The 20,852-nt window shown below is 50.3% G+C and overlaps 1 protein-coding gene across 1 annotated transcript in view; it reads right to left on the reverse strand.

Annotated features, from left to right (window-relative positions):
- Positions 1 to 3,511: 3,511 nt before the first annotated feature.
- Positions 3,512 to 20,852, reverse strand: part of LOC132828630 (zinc finger protein 420-like) — a 61,238-nt gene continuing 43,897 nt past the window's right edge. The window contains exons 9-10 of the mRNA XM_060845678.1: positions 9,395 to 9,623; positions 3,512 to 7,395 (exon numbers count right to left, since the gene is read on the reverse strand). Coding sequence (XP_060701661.1) covers positions 6,658 to 7,395; positions 9,395 to 9,623 — 967 coding nt within the window. The 3' untranslated portion in view covers positions 3,512 to 6,657. The remainder of the gene's footprint in view (positions 7,396 to 9,394; positions 9,624 to 20,852) is intronic.

Consider the following 20,852-nt stretch of genomic DNA (forward strand, 5'->3'; position numbering starts at 1 on the left):
CGGGTTCAATTCCCGACTCAGGCGACTGACTGTGTGGAGTTTGCACGTTCTCCCCGTGTCTGCGTGGGTTTCCTCCGGGTGCTCCGGTTTCCTCCCACAGTCCAAAGATGTGCGGGTCAGGTGAATTGGCCATGCTAAATTGCCCGTAGTGTTAGGTAAGGGGTAAATGTAGGGGTATGGGTGGGTTGCGCTTCGGCGGGTCGGTGTGGACTTGTTGGGCCGAAGGGCCTGTTTCCACACTGTAAGTAATCTAAGAAAGTGTCTGATTTTATTGGATTTTGGCAAAATTGAGCAAGACACCATGACACGAACTGAAGGATGTGGATCGTCATCATGTGGTCTTGACTGCAAATGCCTTCCTGTTTCTTTTAACTGCAGAACATTTCAAATTTTCTCTTAGTGACGCGAGAATGACAAAGCTGAATGAAGATGGCCCCATCGGTAACTGTCAAATAATAAAAATTAGACAAGTGACTGTGGGAGGTGACCCTTCAACCCAATTAGCAATAACCCTCACCGAGCTACAGTATGTGATGGAATTAATCTTGCTCGGGGTTGTGGCATGGAAAGGGTTAATCAGCAGCACCTTTTAATAACCAAAGTGTGCAAGAAGTTTGACGTTATCCTGCTTCCAAACAGGCGATGGAAAGCCCTCAAGGCTCTGGAGACTGAGTTTTGACCTGTGCTTCAAGCTGAACTGGAAAGCAAGACACATAGTATTCCTGTAAATTTACTGTTTATGTTATAAAGAATACCGATCAAAGTTCCCTGTGTTACCTTGAAAGTGGAGTCGCAGGTAGATAGGATAGTGAAGGCGGCGTTTGGTATGCTTTCCTTTATTGGTCAGAGTATTGAGTACAGGAGTTGGGAGGTCATGTTGCGGCTGTACAGGACATTGGTTAGGCCACTGTTGAAATATTGCCTGCAATTCTGGTCTCCTTCATATCGGAAAGGTGTTGTGAAAGGGTTCAGAAAATATTTACAAAGATGTTGTCAGGGTTGGAGGATTTGAGCTACAGGGAGAGGCTGAACAGGCTGGGGCTGTTTTCCCTGGAGCGTCAGAGGCTGAGGGGTGACCTTATAGAGGTTTACAAAATTATGAGGGGCGTGGATAGGATAAGTAGGCAAAGTCTTTTCCCTGCGGTAGGGGAGTCCAGAACTAGAGGGTATAGGTTTAGGGTGAGAGGGGAAAGATATAAAAAAGACCTAAAGGGCAACGTTTTCACACAGAGGGTGGTACGTGTATGGAATGAGCTGCCAGGGGATGTGGTGGAGGCTGGTACAATTGCAACATTTAAGAGGCATTTGGATGGGTATATGAATAGGAAGGGTTTGGAGGGATATGGGCCGGGTGCTGGGAGGTGGGACGAGATTGGGTTGGGATATCTGTTCGGCATGGACGGGTCGGACCGAAGGGTCTGTTTCCGTGCTGTACATCTCTAGGACTCTACTGCACTAGACAATCTCTTCTTCCCTCGTTAACAAATTAATATTCAGATTTGAATTTAAATTATAAGATCCCCAAAACATACGATAGGCACCACATCTCCAGGACCCCTGTCATCCACATATCCAATACCTCCATGATGGCCTCTGCCCACATTACACTCGATAACCAGGCTCCTTTTGTCAACATCACCTGCTCCTTCCTGAAAACTTTGTGATAAATCAATCAAATATTCTTTCCCTTTCACAAGACCATCTAAGCGCTGCAGGATTTCAGCAGGATCCACACACTGACCTGCTTTGACATCCCTAATAAAAGATTCCAGCATATTCCGTCTACCGGCTGTTAGACCGACTGATTTCCCGCTTTCTGCCCCCTCCTTTCGTGAGCAGAGGTGTTACAGTTGTGATTTTTCAACCTGACAGCACTTCTCCGGTTTCGAGAGAATGTTTGCAAAGTTAGGACTGAAACTGTTACCATCATAGCCCTTTAAAACAGGAGCAAGCAGATTTTTAGAACATTTTTGATCTTTATTCAATCAACCTTTTCAGACATGTCATGACCTACTTCTGAAGCAGGTGGGATTTGAACCCAGGGTGCTGCTTCAGAGTTACAGTCACTACCACTGTGTGACGAAAGCACCTTTTACATAGAACTCAGAACAGCACAGCGCAGGAACGGACCCTTTGACCCACTATGTTGTACTAAACATAGTGTTAGGCCCCATTTAGAATACAGTGTCCAGTTTTGGGTCCCCACACCTCAGGAAGGACATACTGACACTGCAGTGTGTCCAGCAGGGATTCACACGGATGATCCCTGGAATGGTAGGTCTAACATACTATGAATGGCTGAGAATCCACAGATTGTATTCATCAGAGTTTAGAAGGTTGAGGGGAGATCCAATAGAAACTTACAAGATGATGCATGGCTTAGAAAGGGTGGATGCTGGGAAATTGTTTCCGTGAGGCGGGGAGACTAGGACTCGTGGGCACAGCCTTAGAATTGAGGGGATCGGTTTAAAACAGAGAGTGGTGGGCCTGTGGAATTCATTGCCACGGAGCGCAGTGGGGGGCCGGGACGTTAAATGTCTTCAAGGCAGAGAGCGATAAACTCTTGAACTCGCAAGGAATTAAGGGCTACGGGGAGAGTGCGGGTAAGTGGAGTTGAAACACCCATCAGCCATGATTAAATGGTGGAGTGCACTCGATGGGCTGAATGGCCTTACTTCCACTCTTATCTCTTCTGGTCTTAACACGACACCAAATTAATCCAATCCCTGCTGCCTTCATTTGGTCCATATTCCTCGATTCCTGGCATATTCATGTGCTTATCTGAAAGTCCCGTAAATGCTCCTATCATATTTGCCTGCACCATCAACCCAGCACTGTTTTCCAGACTCCTATCACACTCTGCATTAAAAACCTGGCACTCTTGTCATCTTTAAGCCCCCCCCAAACCTCCCCCACCCACCCCCTCTCCCCTCCCCCTGCCAATCTTAAATGCATTTCCCCCGAGTATTAGATATTTCAACTCCAGGTAAACAAGCTTCTGACCGTCAACCCTATCTGTGCATCTCATAATTTTGTAGACTTTGATCAAGTCTCCCCTCAGGTTTCACTGCTCCAGAGGAAACAACCCACGTTTTTCTAGCTTCTCCTTATAGCTCATAGCCTCTAATCCAGGCAGCACCCTAATACACCTCTTCTGCACCCTCTCCAAAGCCTCTACCTTCCTCCTATAATGTGCCGACCAGAATCGAACACAATACTCCAAGCGTGGCCTAACCAAATTCTTATAAAGCTGCCTCACGACATCCCGTACTCAATTTGCTGACCAATAAAGACAAGCATCGCATATGCTTTCTTTATCATCCTCTCTCCACGTGAGGCCACTTTCCGGAAGCTATGGACAGGAACTCAAAATCCCCCTGCAGGTCAATGCTATTCAAGGTCCTGCCATTAAAGTATTAGAATCCCTACAGTATGGAAACAGGCCCTTCGGCCCAACAAGTCCACACCGACCCTCCAAACAGCAACCCACCCCGACCCATTCCCCTACCCTATGACTCTATATTTACCCCTGCCTAATGCATCTAACCTACAAATCACCGAACACTATGGACAATTTAACGCGACCAATTCACCCAAACCTGCACATCTTTGGACTGTGGGAGGAAACCCACGCAGACACAGAGAGACTGTCTGTGTGGAGTCTGCACAGTCACCCAGGCTGGAATTGAACCCTGGCGCTGTGATGCAGCAGTGCTGGCCACTGTGCCGGCCTGTATATTATCAACTGTATACTTTTGCTAACATTTGATCGCTCAAACTGCAGCATCTCACACTGACTCAGATTCAACTCCATCTGCCATTTCTCCACCCCTCTCAGCAACTGATCTATACCCTGGTGTATCCTTTGAAAACCTTCTACGCTACCACAACTCTGGAACATATTTTTTTCTGACAATCACCCAAAGGTGCTATCACACACAACTGAGCGACTTCCACCCCACCCACCCCGAAACAAATCATCTGGACTACATTTTAGACTCTGAACCACCACCACCACCACCAGTAAAATACCCACGTAGTCACTTAGTTATTTACAAGTAAAGACCATTATGGGCAATGCGAACAATCAAAGTGAGGGGGACTCTTTAGGACTTGTTTTGCCTTTCTACACAGAAGCTAGGGCTTCTTTCTTTAGAGTGTAGGAAACTGAGGGGGGTTTCTTATAGAGGTGTACAAGATCATGACAGCCGTGGATAGGGTGAATGCACTCAGTCTTTTTCCCAGCGTTGGGGAATCGAGGACTAGAGGGCATCAATTTAAGGTGAGAGGGGAAAGAATAACAGGGAACCTGAGGGGCAACTTTTTTTTTAAGAGGGTGGGATGCATATGGAATGAGCTGCCAGTGGAAGTGGTTGAGATGGGTACATTAACAATATTTGGACAAATACATGGATAGGAAAGGTTTAGAAGGGATATGGGGCAAATGCAGGAAAACGGGGTTAGCGTGGATGGACACTTGGGCCGAAGGGCCTGTCTCTGTGCTATCGTACACAACTGAGTGACCTTCCCACCACCAAATCAACGTGATTTGCTTTTTCTTATTATTGAAACTACTAACCACCACCAGTAAAACAGCTAAATGTTATCAAACAAAGCCCATTCCCAGCAATGCACAATTGCTTTTGTACCCAGAACTGCTATTAGGCGCAACTGAGCGAGCTCCCCGCCACCAAAATCACGGTGATTTTCTGCCCCTTCTTAACTACAGTCAAGCAGTCACCCGCGTATTCAATCAAATATTGACAAGCAAAATCCATTACGGGCAATGCAAACTCATCTTCTGGGAACTCTCCATCAAACCACAAAGTAACGTCGCAGAATGTCTTGAAATGACAGGTTCTGTACGATAGACTGGTGAGGGAGGTCAGAGCACATGGAACCCAGGGTGAACGAGCCCATTTGGATACAGAGGGTAGAAGACAGAGGGTGGCGGTGGAGGGTTGCTTTTCAGATCGGAAGCCCGTGACCGGTGGAGTGCCAGCTGGATTGGTGCTGGGTTCACTGCTTCCCATCACTTATATCAATGATTTGGATGTGAGCATACGCGGTACGGTTAGTAAGTTTGCAAAGTCGGTCGGGCAGCTGACAGTGAAGAAGGTTACCTCAGAGTACCTTTGATCAGATGGCAGATGGAGTTTAGTTTAAACAAATGTGAGCTGCTGCATTATGGAAAGGCAAGTCAGGGCAGGACTTGTACATGTAACGGTAAGATCCTGAGAGATATTGCTGAAGAAAGCCACCTTGGATTGCATGTGCATAGCTCCTTGAAAGTGGAGCTGCAAGTAGATAGGATAGTGAAGGCGGTGTTTGGTATGCTTTCCTTTATTTGTCAGTGCAACAATGTATAGGAGTGTGGAGGTTATGCTGCAGCTGTACAGGGCATTGGTTAGGCCATTTTTTGGAATATTGCATTCAGTTCAGCTCTCCCTCCTACAGAAAGGATGCTGTGAAACTTGAAAGAGTTTTGTAAACTTTTCCAACATGTTGCCAGCATTAGAGGGTTCAAGCTATAGGGAGAGACTGAACAGGCTGGGCCTATTTTCCCTGGAGTGTCGGAGGCTAAGGGGTGACCTTATAGACGTTTACATAATCATGGGGGGGGGCATGGATAGGGTGTATATCCACAATCTTTTTCCCAAGATAGGGAAGTCCTGAACTAGAGGGCATAGGTTTAAGACGAGAGGGGAAAGATTTTAAAGGGACCTGAGGGGCAATGTTTCCATGCAGAGAGTGGTACGTGTATGGAATGAGCTGCCAGAGGAAGTGGTGGATGCTGGAACAATTACAACATTTAAAATACATCTGGATAGGTGTATGAATAGGAAGGGTTCGGAGGGATATGGGACAAGTGCTGGCAAATGTTACCAGATTAATTTAGAATATCTAATAGTTAGACCGAAGGAAGTGTTCCTTCTGTGACTATCTCCTGAAATGTCTGCCATTGCTTCTCTACTGATCTATCTAAATGTCATTAGCTCAGTCAATTTTGACAACTCAGTCTTCACTCCCCTGTTATCGCACTTATTCAAGTTTCACACAGTAGTCTTAGACCCGCTCTTCTCTTCCTTACACTGAATGGGAAATTCAAACAAAGTGATCAGATGGGGCAGCACGGTGGCTCAGTGGTTAGCACAGCAGCCTCACAGCACCAGGTAAGGTTCGATTCCAGCCTCGGGTGACTGTCTGTGTGGAGTTTGCACCTTCTCCCTGGTGTATCTGTGTGGGTTCCCTCCGGGCGCTCCGGTTTCCTCCCACAGTCCAAAGATGTGCAGGTCAGGTGGATTGGCCATGCTAAATTGCCCGTAGTGTTAGGCGCATTAGACAAAGGGAAATGGGCCTGATTGAGTTATTCTTCAGAGGGTCAGTGAGGACTTGTTGGGCCGAAGGGCCTGTTTCCACACTGCGGGGAATCTCATCTCATCTAAACTGTCTGAAGACTGTATCATTATCATGTCATTCATTCAGTTCATTCTTGTGTGAGACAAACAGCAAAGTGCGGTGACTGTAGTTACTCGTGAGTTCAGAGGCAGTTTATCAGATGGGCTGAACAAATAAATCCCCTCTCAGCCTGGTTAAACAGTTCCTTTCCAGCATGAACTCACTACCATCGCAGCAACCAGTGAACTCTATCCAATACTAAGAGCAAATGGATTGTTTCTCCTTAGCGTGGACTTGCCAGTGTGAGAGCAGTTGGGAGGACTGAGAGAATCCCTTCCCACACACGGAGCAGGTGAACGGTCTCTCCCCGGTGTGAACTCGCTGGTGCAAAGTGAGATAAGACGATCGCCTGAACCCCCTCCCACACTGAGGGCACCGGAACGGCCTCTCGTTGGTGTGAACGCGCTGATGCGACATCAGGTTCCCCGAACGTTTATAGCACTTCCCACACTCCGCACACTGGAAGGGTCTTCGATCCGTGTGAACACGTTGGTGGGATATCAGCTCCCCAGAGCCTTTGAAGCACTTGCCGCAATCTGGGCACGTGAAAGGTTTCTCGCCAGTGTGGACTCGCTGGTGTGTCTGCAGGGTGGATGACTGTGCGAAGCCCTTCCCACACTCGGAGCAGATGAACGGCTTCTCCCCGGAGTGAGTGCGTCGATGAGTTTCCAGCTTCGATGGGGAAACGAATCCCTTCCCACATTCCTCACATCTCCACGGTTTCTCCCCAGTCTGACTGCAATGGTGTTTTGACAGATAATATAATCGGCTGAAGGTTCGCCCACACACAGAACACACGTGCTGCTTCTTCCCTCTGTCAGCAGCATTTTTAACTTCCATGTTCAAAGTCTGATAATAGTTACAATATATTGCCAGTTCCTGATGTGATGCCTGGTTTGTGTTTCCCAACTGCAAGATCGTCGATCGTCCCAGACCCTGTGAAATGGATGTGAAACAGAAAAAAGGGAGTGAAAACAGAATCAACTAAAAGACAAAAACAGGTTGTGAAACAGAGCTGAATGAAACTCGAAATTGGTGGAGCTGGCATTAGGGAAAATAGTGACCATGAAAGCTGCTGGATTGTCATAAAAACAGATACGTTTTGAGCCCAAAGGAGGCTCCTTCCCACATTTCCCTGGTTTCTCAGATTAGTGTCTGCACACGTGCAGGACAGGTGAAGCCTCATCCACACCCAGGACCTGTGTATATATTCTCCTCCCTGTAAGTGGTGTTTTTGACTTCCATGTTCAATTCTGAAGCTATTCAGACCCTCATGAAATAAATGTCTGAGTCAGTTCTTGTTGTGATGTTTGATTTAAGTTCCCAAATTTGGAAATCCTGCATTTCTAATTCCCTGTAATGTGGGTCTAAACGTGATTGTTCTTTCAAAAAGTGATAGCATGAGCATAAAGGATTGAATGGCCTCCTTCAATCCTGTAAGTGTATTTGGCGGTAGATGTTGGCCATTTAAACTCCTGAGCCTGTCCCACCACATATTGAGATCATGGCTGATCTGTGACCCTTACCCCCGTGTTAACAATGATCTATAATGTCAGGTTTAAAGTGTACATTGCCCTCACATGAACTGCTATTTGACTAAAACTTTACCTGGAGAGGTGACTCTTCATTCAGTCCTGAAAGCTCGCAGATTTTTAGACTATGTACACTTTGCAGAATCTCCCAGACAGTGGAAATAATTATTCTCTACTGACCCAACCAGTTCCAATTGTAATCCTGCAAACCTTGATCAGTCAGCTTTTAATCTTATAAATTGCGCTGCTGCATACTTCAAATAAGATTAAAAATGAACAGTGCTCGAAAATCTCAGCAAGTTTAGCAGTTGAGAGCAATTGAGCAAAATATTTCAAGTTCCCTATGAGTTTCCTTCAAGGACACAGAATGAGATGATGCATTTCAACAGAAAAAGAGTTGGGAGAATAAATATCTAGTGAATGCCGCAAATGCACAGGACATGCAGGGACGGAGGGCCCTGGAAGAGGGGGGTCAGAGTGTACTGTTTGGTGTCAACTGTTCTGGTCACTTCACTTCAAGAAGGATCAGACTCAATTTGAGAGCACGCAAGAAAGATTTACCAGAGAGGGTGCTGCAAAAAGAGAGGAAATTCGGTTGCCAGATTAGGTTAGAGCAGTGAAGTGGTTCCTGAAGAAAGAGGGGAGAGGAGATTTGTTAAAAGGTATAGGGTGCATGATTTTAACAGATTTAGATAGGGTAGACAAAGAATAAAAGCTGATTCTAGTAGACAAGGGGGCACAGATTTAAGGTTCTGGAAAGGAATAGATGGGAAAGACTCTTTCTTCAAACAGTGACAGGACTAACTTTCTGTTCCTTCCAACAAAGGATAGTCGGATTCCTGATGAATCAAGTTGACTGTCTTGTCCTGATGTGAGGTTTCCCGCTTGCAAATCCTTCGCATTAATATGCTGTAAAAGTTTGCAGAGAAACAGAAATCCAGCAGGTTCAGTCCAGTGCAGAGATCCAGAGGAATGGAAGTTGTCTTTTTGGGTCGGTTTGCTGCGTGTAGACCTTCCACCACTCTCACCAACACTGCCAGCGCAGTGGTGCGCATGCGCCCCGCTGCTCCACGCCCCCAACAAACATGGCGGCCGCCTGCCACCGAATGTTGCCTCCAACAAAGATGGCGACAGCAACGCGGGCCTGCGGCCTTCTGCCGCTGATGCTAGGACGACGCCGTATGTTCACGATGCTTCTGTCCACGCTTCTTTTCCCCCGCGATTGCGTCTCCCCACAAACCTCGCACACAACCACTGCGACACTGTTCCTGTGCGAAATGCTAGTTACGTATTTGAGGGGGGGGAGGGAGGAATGGCGTCATCCGCCACTCATTCACGCGGATGGATTGGGAGGGCCAACTGCACATGCGCGGTTCTCCGGCCCCGCCCCCTTCCTCGAGTACCACCCTCCTGCGTCCTCCAACTGCACATGCGCGGTTCTCCGGCCCCGCCCCCTTCCTCGAGTACCACCCTCCTGCGTCCTCCAACTGCACATGCGCGGTTCTCCGGCCCCCGCCCCCTTCCTCGAGTACCACCCTCCTGCGTCCTCCAACTGCACATGCGCGGTTCTCCGGCCCCACCCCCTTCCTCGAGTACCACCCTCCAGCGGCCTCCAACGCTGGCTCCGTCCTCCTATTGGTAGAGATGCCGTCAGTCAGTCAAGTCTATTGTGAGGTAATTGATAGACACCGCCCACTATGAGGGTCGCTCACAGCGAGTGGTGCAGCTTGGCCCCATTCCTGAGCACGGGGCGGGGTCAGCTGCTGGCCATTCAGCCCGTCGCGAGTGTACTGTTCCCACCCCCCCAGCATGACGTAAGTCTGTCCCACAATGTCCATTTGAGCAATTTAGCACGGCCAATTCACTTAGAGTCATAGAGATGTACAGCATGGAAACAGGCCCTTCGGTCCAACCCGTCCATGCCGACCAGATATCCCAACCCAATCTAGTCCCACCTGCCAGCACCCGGCCCATGTCCCTCCAAACCCTTCCTATTCATATACCCATCCAAATGCCTCTTAAATGTTGCAATTGTACCAGCCTCCACCACTTCCTCTGGCAGCTCATTCCATACACACACCACCCTCTGCATGAAAAAGTTGCCCCGTGGGTCTCTTTTATATCTTTCCCCTCTCAACCTATGCCCTCTAGGACTGGATTCCCTGACCCCAGGGACAAAACTTTGCCTATTTATCCTATCCATGCCCCTCATAATTTTGTAAACCTCTATAAGTAAAAAATGAGGTCTGCAGATGCTGGAGATCACAGCTGCAAATGTGTTGCTGGTCAAAGCACAGCAGGTCAGGCAGCATCTCAGGAATAGAGAATTCGACGTTTCGAGCATAAGCCCTTCATCAGGAATAAGAGAGAGAGAGCCAAGCCGGCTGAGATAAAAGGTAGGGAGGAGGGACTAGGGGGAGGGGCGATGGAGGTGGGATAGGTGGAAGGAGGTCAAGGTGAGGGTGATAGGCCGGAGTGGGGTGGGGGCGGAGAGGTCAGGAAGAGGATTGCAGGTTAGGAGGGCGGTGCTGAGTTGAGGGAACCGACTGAGACAAGGTGGGGGGAGGGGAAATGAGGAAGCTGGAGAAATCTGAATTCATACCTTGTGGTTGGAGGGTTCCCAGGCGGAAGATGAGGCGCTCCTCCTCCAGCCGTCGTGTAGTTGTGTTCTGCCGGTGGAGGAGTCCAAGGACCTGCATGTCCTCGGTGGAGTGGGAGGGGGAGTTAAAGTGTTGAGCCACGGGGTGATTGGGTTGGTTGGTTCGGGCGGCCCAGAGGTGTTCTCTGAAGCGTTCCGCAAGTAAGCGGCCTGTCTCACCAATATAGAGGAGGCCACATCGGGTGCAGCGGATGCAATAGATGATGTGTGTGGAGGTACAGGTGAACTTGTGGCGGATATGGAAGGATCCCTTGGGGCCTTGGAGGGAAGTGAGTGTGGAGGTGTGGGCGCAAGTTTTACATTTCCTGCGGTTGCAGGGGAAGGTGCCGGGGGTGGAGGTTGGGTTGGTGGGGGGTGTGGATCTGACAAGGGAGTCACGAAGGGAGTGGTCCTTGCGGAACGCTGATAGGGGAGGGGAGGGAAATATATCCTTGGTGGTGGGGTCCGTTTGGAGGTGGCGGAAATGGCGGCGGATAATACGTTGTATGCGCAGGTTGGTGGGGTGGTAGGTGAGAACCAGTGGGGTTCTGTCTTGGTGGCGGTTGGAGGAGCGGGGCTCAAGGGCGGAGGAGCGGGAAGTGGAGGAGATGCGGTGGAGGGCATCGTCGATCACGTCTGGGGGGAATCTGCGGTCCTTGAAGAAGGAGGCCATCTGGGTTGTGCGGTGTTGGAATTGGTCCTCCTGGGAGCAGATGCGGCGGAGACGAAGGAATTGGGAATATGGGATGGCGTTTTTACAGGGGGCAGGGTGGGAGGAGGTGTAGTCCAGGTAGCTGTGGGAGTCAGTCGGTTTATAATAGATGTCTGTGTTGAGTCGGTCGCCCGAGATAGAAATGGAAAGGTCTAGGAAGGGGAGGGAGGAGTCTGAGACAGTCCAGGTGAATTTCAGGTCGGGATGGAAGGTGTTAGTAAAGTTGATGAACTGTTCAACCTCCTCGTGGGAGCACGAGGCAGCGCCGATACAGTCATCGATGTAGCGGAGGAAAAGGTGGGGGGTGGTGCCAGTGTAGTTGCGGAAGATGGACTGTTCCACATATCCTACGAAGAGGCAGGCATAGCTGGGGCCCATGCGGGTGCCCATGGCAACTCCTTTAGTTTGGAGGAAGTGGGAGGATTGAAAAGAGAAGTTATTCAGGGTGAGGACCAGTTCAGTCAGTCGAAGGAGGGTGTCAGTGGAAGGGTACTGGTTAGTGCGGCGGGAAAGGAAGAAGCGGAGGGCTTTGAGTCCTTCGTGATGGGGGATGGAGGTGTACAGGGACTGGATGTCCATAGTGAAAATAAGGCGTTGGGGACCGGGGAAGCGAAAATCCTGGAGGAGGTGGAGGGCGTGGGTGGTGTCCCGAACGTAGGTGGGGAGTTCTTGGACTAAAGGGGACAGGACCGTGTCGAGGTATTGGGAGATGAGTTCGGTGGGGCAGGAGCAGGCTGAGACAATGGGTCGGCCGGGGCAGGCAGGTTTGTGGATTTTGGGCAGGAGGTAGAAACGGGCGGTGCGGGGTTGTGGGACTATGAGGTTGGAGGCGGTGGATGGGAGATCCCCTGAGGTGATGAGGTCCTGGATGGTCTGGGAGATGATGGTTTGGTGGTGGGAGGTGGGGTCGTGGTCAAGGGGGCGATAGGAGGAGGCGTCCGCGAGCTGGCGTTTGGCTTCAGCGGTGTACAGGTCAGTGCGCCAAACTACCACCGCGCCTCCCTTGTCTGCGGGTTTGATGGTGAGGTTGGGATTGGAGCGGAGGGAGTGGAGGGCTGCACGTTCTGAGGGTGAGAGGTTGGAGTGGGTGAGAGGGGTGGACAGGTTGAGTCGGTTGATGTCACGGCGGCAGTTGGCTATAAAGAGGTCGAGGGCGGGTAGGAGGCCTGCACGGGGTGTCCAGGTGGATGGGGTGTGTTGGAGGCGGGAGAAGGGGTCGTCAGAGGGTGGGCGGGAGTCTTGGTTGTGAAAGTAGGCACGGAGGCGAAGGCGGCGGAAGAATTGTTCAATATCTCGCCGCGTGTTGAACTCATTAATCCGAGGGCGTAGGGGAACGAAGGTGAGGCCCCTGCTGAGGACTGATCTCTCATCCTCAGAGAGGGGGAGATCTGGAGGGATGGTGAAAATCCGGCAAGGCTGGGAGCTAGGACCTGGAGCTGGGGCTGGAGCTGGAGCTGGGGGCGGGGTTAGGGGCGGGGACAGAGATCGAAGTAGGGGCGGAGTTAGACGTGGTGACGTTGCTCGACGTGGGGGCGGGGTCATGCGTCGTGACGGAAATAAGCGTGGGGGCGGGGTTACGTGAAGCGACGGGAGATGGCGTGGGGGCGGGGTTATGGGCGGGGTTATGCGTAGTGACGAAAGACGGCGTGGGGGCGGGGAAACCTGAGGATTTGTGCTCCTGCAGGTTAGTGATGTCAGTGGGGGCGGAAGTGGCTGCGTCGACGGCAACCGGAGGGGCGGAAATGGTTGCGGCGACGGAGGAGTGGTGGTCATTCCCGGTGGCCGCGTGGGTCGCGGGTCCGTCGGCGATTGTGGAAGCGGTTGTGTGTGTGGTGGTCACCGGGGCAGTTGTAGGGGCGGCGATCGCGGGGGCTCCGAGGTCGGTGGGGGCGGAAGTGACGTCACGGTCGGCGGCGGCCTTTGGTGCCGCGGGCGCTGTGGAGGCCACATGTGTAATGGCGTCCGACAGGCCTGTGGAAGATTCTGGAACAGTTGAGGGGCCACGAGTGTGGGGGTAAGTACATGAAAGTTTTTGGTACTTACTGTCTTTAATCTCTGATAGGGCTAGGAAGAACTGTTTGTTGAGTTTGTGGATTCTTCTGTAGATGAAGAACAGCAGGGGTCCTTTGCAGGTCTGTGAGAGTGTTGTCCTGAGCTGGGGTAGGGCTGATTGCAGGGAGTGTAGGTAGCGACGCATGGCTGCAAGGGTGGAGCGGAGGATCCGGAGGGAGGTCTGTTGCTGGAGGCTTCGGATTTGTTGTAGGTACAGGTTGTCCTGGTTGGGTCCAAATTTTGTTGGTTGGAATGTAGTTCGGAGTCCGTGTGGGATCAGTCGGTTCCGTAGGCAGGTGCTGAGGAAGGAGATGTGGCTGTGGTAACGAGTCTGTTTGAGAACGTGGCTGAAGAGCTTCTGTGCAGAGGAGATGACCTGGGGGGTGCAGAGAGAGAGAGACTCACTGAAATCCTTGTAGAGGGAGGAAGAGAGCTTCTTCAAGGAAGGCATCCTTGTAAGAGGATTCGCAGTAGGTTAAAATCTTCGAGTAAAAAATGAGGTCTGCAGATGCTGGAGATCACAGCTGCAAATGTGTTGCTGGTCAAAGCACAGCAGGTCAGGCAGCATCTCAGGAATAGAGAATTCGACGTTTCGAGCATAAGCCCTTCATCAGGAATAAGAGAGAGAGAGCCAAGCCGGCTGAGATAAAAGGTAGGGAGGAGGGACTAGGGGGAGGGGCGATGGAGGTGGGATAGGTGGAAGGAGGTCAAGGTGAGGGTGATAGGCCGGAGTGGGGTGGGGGCGGAGAGGTCAGGAAGAGGATTGCAGGTTAGGAGGGCGGTGCTGAGTTGAGGGAACCGACTGAGACAAGGTGGGGGGAGGGGAAATGAGGAAGCTGGAGAAATCTGAATTCATACCTTGTGGTTGGAGGGTTCCCAGGCGGAAGATGAGGCGCTCCTCCTCCAGCCGTCGTGTAGTTGTGTTCTGCCGGTGGAGGAGTCCAAGGACCTGCATGTCCTCGGTGGAGTGGGAGGGGGAGTTAAAGTGTTGAGCCACGGGGTGATTGGGTTGGTTGGTTCGGGCGGCCCAGAGGTGTTCTCTGAAGCGTTCCGCAAGTAAGCGGCCTGTCTCACCAATATAGAGGAGGCCACATCGGGTGCAGCGGATGCAATAGATGATGTGTGTGGAGGTACAGGTGAACTTGTGGCGGATATGGAAGGATCCCTTGGGGCCTTGGAGGGAAGTGAGTGTGGAGGTGTGGGCGCAAGTTTTACATTTCCTGCGGTTGCAGGGGAAGGTGCCGGGGGTGGAGGTTGGGTTGGTGGGGGGTGTGGATCTGACAAGGGAGTCACGAAGGGAGTGGTCCTTGCGGAACGCTGATAGGGGAGGGGAGGGAAATATATCCTTGGTGGTGGGGTCCGTTTGGAGGTGGCGGAAATGGCGGCGGATAATACGTTGTATGCGCAGGTTGGTGGGGTGGTAGGTGAGAACCAGTGGGGTTCTGTCTTGGTGGCGGTTGGAGGAGCGGGGCTCAAGGGCGGAGGAGCGGGAAGTGGAGGAGATGCGGTGGAGGGCATCGTCGATCACGTCTGGGGGGAATCTGCGGTCCTTGAAGAAGGAGGCCATCTGGGTTGTGCGGTGTTGGAATTGGTCCTCCTGGGAGCAGATGCGGCGGAGACGAAGGAATTGGGAATATGGGATGGCGTTTTTACAGGGGGCAGGGTGGGAGGAGGTGTAGTCCAGGTAGCTGTGGGAGTCAGTCGGTTTATAATAGATGTCTGTGTTGAGTCGGTCGCCCGAGATAGAAATGGAAAGGTCTAGGAAGGGGAGGGAGGAGTCTGAGACAGTCCAGGTGAATTTCAGGTCGGGATGGAAGGTGTTAGTAAAGTTGATGAACTGTTCAACCTCCTCGTGGGAGCACGAGGCAGCGCCGATACAGTCATCGATGTAGCGGAGGAAAAGGTGGGGGGTGGTGCCAGTGTAGTTGCGGAAGATGGACTGTTCCACATATCCTACGAAGAGGCAGGCATAGCTGGGGCCCATGCGGGTGCCCATGGCAACTCCTTTAGTTTGGAGGAAGTGGGAGGATTGAAAAGAGAAGTTATTCAGGGTGAGGACCAGTTCAGTCAGTCGAAGGAGGGTGTCAGTGGAAGGGTACTGGTTAGTGCGGCGGGAAAGGAAGAAGCGGAGGGCTTTGAGTCCTTCGTGATGGGGGATGGAGGTGTACAGGGACTGGATGTCCATAGTGAAAATAAGGCGTTGGGGACCGGGGAAGCGAAAATCCTGGAGGAGGTGGAGGGCGTGGGTGGTGTCCCGAACGTAGGTGGGGAGTTCTTGGACTAAAGGGGACAGGACCGTGTCGAGGTATTGGGAGATGAGTTCGGTGGGGCAGGAGCAGGCTGAGACAATGGGTCGGTGACCTCTATAAGGTCACCCCTCAGCCTCCGAAACCCCAGGGAAAACATCCCAAGCCTGTTCAGCCTTTCCATATAGCTCAAATCCTCCAACCCTGGCAACATCCTTGTAAATCTTATCTGAACCCATTCAAGTTTCACAACATCTTTCCGATAGGAGACCAGAATTGCACGCAATATTCCAACAGTGGCCTAACCAATGACCTGTACAGCCGCAACATGTCCTCCCAACTCCTGTACTCAATACTCAGACCAATAAATGAAAGCATACCAAATGCCTTCTTCACTATCCCATCCACCTGCGACTCCACTTTTAAGGAGCTATGTACCGGCACTCCAAGGTCTCTTTGTTCAGCAACACTCCCTAGGGCCTTACCATTGCGTATAAGTCCTGCTAAGATTTGCTTTCCCAAAATGCAGCACCTCACACTTATCTGAATTAAACTCCATCTGCCACTCCTGCGTATCTTTGGACTGTGGGAGGGGACCCACTCGGACCCGGGCAGAATGTGCAAACTCTACATAGACAGGCGAAAGTGAGGACTGCAGATGCTGAAGATCAGAGTCAAGATTAGAGTGGTGCTAGAAAAGCACAGCAGGTCAGGCAGCATCAGAGGAGCAGGAAAATCGACGTTTCGGGCAGGAGCTCTTCATCAGGAAAATGAAGGAAAATGTATGGACTGTCTCCACACAGACAGTCGCCTGAGGCTGTGTCCCTGGTGCTGTGAGGCAGCAGAGCTAGCTACTGTGTCTACTCTTGCATTATTTGCTATGTTTCTGCATGAAAACTAGCTAAGGTCCTGGTGAGTGTTGCTGAATAAAGAGCGCTGGTTCATAGTTCATTGAAAATAGAGTTGCAGGTTGACAGAATAGTGAAGACTTTGTTTGGTATGCTTGCCTTTATTGGTCAATGCACTGACCATTGAAGTTGGGAGGTAAAACCAATGACTGCAGATGCTAGAAACCAGATTCTGGATGAGTGGTGCTGGAAGAGCACAGCAGTTCAGGCAGCATCCAAAGTGCAGTGAAATCGACGTTTCGGGCAAAAGCCCTTCATCAGGAATAAAGACAGTGAGCCTGAAGACCTGGGAGTTGCAGTGGAGGCCGTGCTGAGGCTGTACTGGACATCGTTTATGCCAGGTTTGGAATATTGTGTTCAATTCTGATCTCCCTGCCATAGGAAAGATGTTGGGAAACATGAGAGGGTTCAGAACAATCTGCAAGGATGTTGCCAGGGTTGGAGGGTTTGAGCTACAGGGAGAGATTGAGTAGGCTGGGGCTGTTTTGCCTGGAGTGTCGGAGGCTGAGGGGTAACCTTACAGAGGTTTATAAAATCATGAGGGACATGGATAGGATAAACAGATAAGGTCTTTCCTGGGGGCAGTGGGGTCCTGAACTGGAGGACATAGGTTTAAGGTGAGAGGGGAAAGGTTTAGAAGAGACCTAAGTGGCAACCCTTTACACAGAATGTATGTGTGGAATGAGCTGCCAGAGGAAGTGGTAGAGGCCAGTATAGTTATAGCATTTAAAAGGTATCTGGGTGGGTATATGAATTGGAAGGGTTTCCAGCAATATGAGCCAAATGCTTGCAAATGGGACTAAATTAATTTCAGATATCTGATTGGTATAGATGAGCTGGACTGAAGGATCTGTTTCTGTGCTGTACATCTCAGAATCTAAGAATTCGACTCGTGTCTCAGGCATAGCTCAGGGCTTCTGCAAGGTTTTCTGGTCCTGAAGTAGTCGTGCTCCAGGAACGACAGTGACGATGCCCCAGGAGATCCCGCCTCTGATGCCGCAACAGCCTCACTGACACTGCCAAGAGCCAGGGCAATGCAGTTACCAAGACCTGAGGCTCTGGGCCAACCATCACCAGGAGTCCAGGCTTCGGGCCTACCACCAGCACTGCTGGGAGACTGGTCCATGCCGCCGATGCTGCAGTCACTGTCCCAAAGATGAAGGAGAGAAGGAAAATGAAAAGTACACAGAAAGAACAATGCTGCTGGGCCTGGAGCCAGGCTCCAACAATCCCAAACACGACGTGTCGGCGTCATCTTGAATCTGTGATTTACAGCAAAGTCCAGTCACTTCAGTTATTTGTCTGTGCGCTGGTGTGTCCACTGATTGGCTGACTGCAGTGAATCCCTGCCCTCCCTCGGAGCAGGGGGTATGTCTGTGCCCAGTTTGAATTCACTGGCGGACTGTGAGCTGGGACGACAACCAGAACCCAGCCCCCACGGTGAGAGCACCAGAACCATCTCTCGTCAGCAGGAACACACTCGTGGAACTTCAGTTTCCAAGACCTTTTACTAGCCATTCCCACATTCTTGACATTTGAAAGGTCTCTCAGTTGTCTGAACTTGCTGGTGACTGAGCAGGTTGGACATCAGAGTGAAATCTTTCCCACACTCCCAGCAGGAGAACAATCTCCCCCCCCACTCTCAATTCACTCGTGTACAGCAATGTCATATTTTTGCTTAAACTCTGTCCTGCACCAAAGCGGTCTCTGCCTGATGCGAACGCACTCTCGTATCAGCACGTTTGATGTCTGAACAAAGACAATTACAACACAGAAGCAGGCCCTCCAAGCCCACGCCAATCCAGATCCTCTATCTAAACCTGTTCCTTATTTTCTAAGGATCTGTATCCCTTTGCTCCCTACCCATTCATGTATCTGTCTAGATACATCTTAAATGATGCTATCGTGCCCGCCTCTACCACCTCTGCTGGCAACACTTCCCAGGCACCCACCAACCTCTGCTTAGAGAACTTCCCACCCATATCTCCCTTTAACTTTTCCCTCCTCATCTTGAATTCGTGACCCCTAGTAAGTGAGTCCCCCACTCTGGGGAAAAGCTTCTTGCTATCTGTCCTGTCTATACCTCTCATGATTTTGCAGGCCTTAATCAGGTCCCCCTCGACCTCCATCTTTCAAATGAAAACAGTCCCATTTTACTCAACCTGTTTTCATAGTTAGTGCCCTCCATAGCAGGCAACATCCTGGTGAACCTCCTCTGCACTCTGTCCAAAGCATCCATGTTCCTTTGGTAAAATGGCGACCAGCACTGTACGCAGTATTCCAAACGTGGCCGAACCGAAGTCTTATACAACTGCAACATGACCTGCCAACTGTTGTACTCAATATCCCGTCCGATGAAGGAAAGCGTGCAGTATGCCTTTTTGACCACTCTATTGAGCTGCATTTCCACCTTCAGGGTACAATAGACCTGGACACCCAGATCTCTCTGCACATCAGTTTTCCCCAGGGCTTTTCCATTTATCGTCTGAGTGAATCCTTTCCCACAGTCAGAGCAGGAGAACCCCCTGACATATAAGAAACAGGACAGCAGGTTTATTGCACCAATACCACCACCAAGTCACACGCTTTCCTGACTTATCTGACATCTAGTGCTCGATGACTAGAAACTTCCTCTACTTAAATGCTTGGAAGACTGAAGTGATTGAACCCATGACAAACTCCACTCCCTGGCTCCAACCCTGTCCTTGGCTAGTCTCAGCGGTGACATATTTCTTTATTAATTTTTTTTCCCCAGTAATTCTCTCGTTAACCGTGACACGGTGGCTCAGTGGTTAGCACTGTTGGCTCACAGCGCCAGGGACACGGGTTTGACTCTACTCAGGGGCGACTGTCTGTGTGAAGTTGGCACATTCTCCTCCAGTCTGTGCGGGGTTTCCTCCCACGGTCCAGCGAGGCGCAGGTTAGCTGGGTTGACTGTGCTAAATTGCCATGGTGTCCAGGGAGGTGCAGGCTAGACGGATTAGCCATGAGGAATGCAAGGTCACAGGAATAGGGTAAGGGGTTGAGACTGCGTGAGATGCTCTTAGGAGGGTTGATGTGGACTTGATGGAGAAAGTGAGGACTGCGGATGCTGGCGATTGGAGTCGAGAGAGTGGTGCTGGAAAAGCACAGCAGGTCAGGCAGCATCCGAAGAGCAGCAGAATCGAAGTTCAATGGGCTGAATAGCTTGCTTCCGCACCGTGGGGATTCTAAACTCCTTTCCCTGCTGTTTGTTGCTATTTCCGACAACTTCACAATTATAGATACAAGTATCACACCTTGGAATCTAATCTATTCTCTCACTCCCTGTTTTAAGTTCATATTGCAGTTAATGACAGAGAAACGCTCTCCTTTTCCCTGATCTAATTTGGATTTTCCAATGATTCGAGTCTGTGCAATGGAGTATCTTATCAGTGTTGCCATGACAACCTGTTGGCAGGAAAGTCCCCCTGAGTTTGAGTTGCAAACTCAGACTAAAGTTCCCTTCCCTATAATATACATCGGACCAGACATTTAACCTCTGTCTCTCAGCCAGGTTATTATCTCCAAAACAAGACGCTCAGAGACAGAAGCCTATAAAAGTGGAAGGGAATATTGATCAATTTGCTACAGAGATAATAAAACTCGATTTTTTTAAAACGCGGGTGGAGAGTATGAATAGACGGAGGTCCTGTAAACCTGTTAATCAGTGGCTACATCGCATTGGGTCAGGCTTTGAGGGTCCACACACCATAAAGGATGTCAAGGCTACGGGAAGGCGCAGCAGAGATTCACTGAGGGGAAGAGAGCCTTTAGTTATCAGGAGAGATTAGAGAAATTGTAGCTCTTTTCATTTAGTCTCATTGAAGATCTGAAGTTCAAAGAATCACGCAACACCAGGTTATAGTCCAACAGGTTTATTTGAAAGCACTTAGCTTTCAGAGAGCGCTGCTGCTTCATCCTGATCAAGGAGCAGTGCTCTGAAAGCTAGTACTTCCAAATAAAGCTGTTGAACATAACCTGGTGTTGTGTGATTTTTAACTCATTTCAAATAATGTTGATCTTGTTTTGTGAAGCTGTAACCTATATGTCTCAGCTATGATCTGCATGTACTTGTTTGCCATGATCTGCCTTCACTGCTCACAAAACAAAGCTTTTTACTGTATTTAGGTACATGTGACTACAATAAATAAAACAGGGTGACACAGTGGTTAGCGCTGCTGCCTCATAGTGCCAGGGACCGGGTTCAATTCCAGCCTTGGGCAGCTATGTGCTGTCTGTGCCTTTGTGCGGGTGAGGTGGATTGGCCATGCTGAATTGCCCATA

Source organism: Hemiscyllium ocellatum, chromosome 27, assembly GCF_020745735.1.
Source record: "Hemiscyllium ocellatum isolate sHemOce1 chromosome 27, sHemOce1.pat.X.cur, whole genome shotgun sequence".
Lineage (NCBI taxonomy): Eukaryota > Metazoa > Chordata > Chondrichthyes > Orectolobiformes > Hemiscylliidae > Hemiscyllium > Hemiscyllium ocellatum.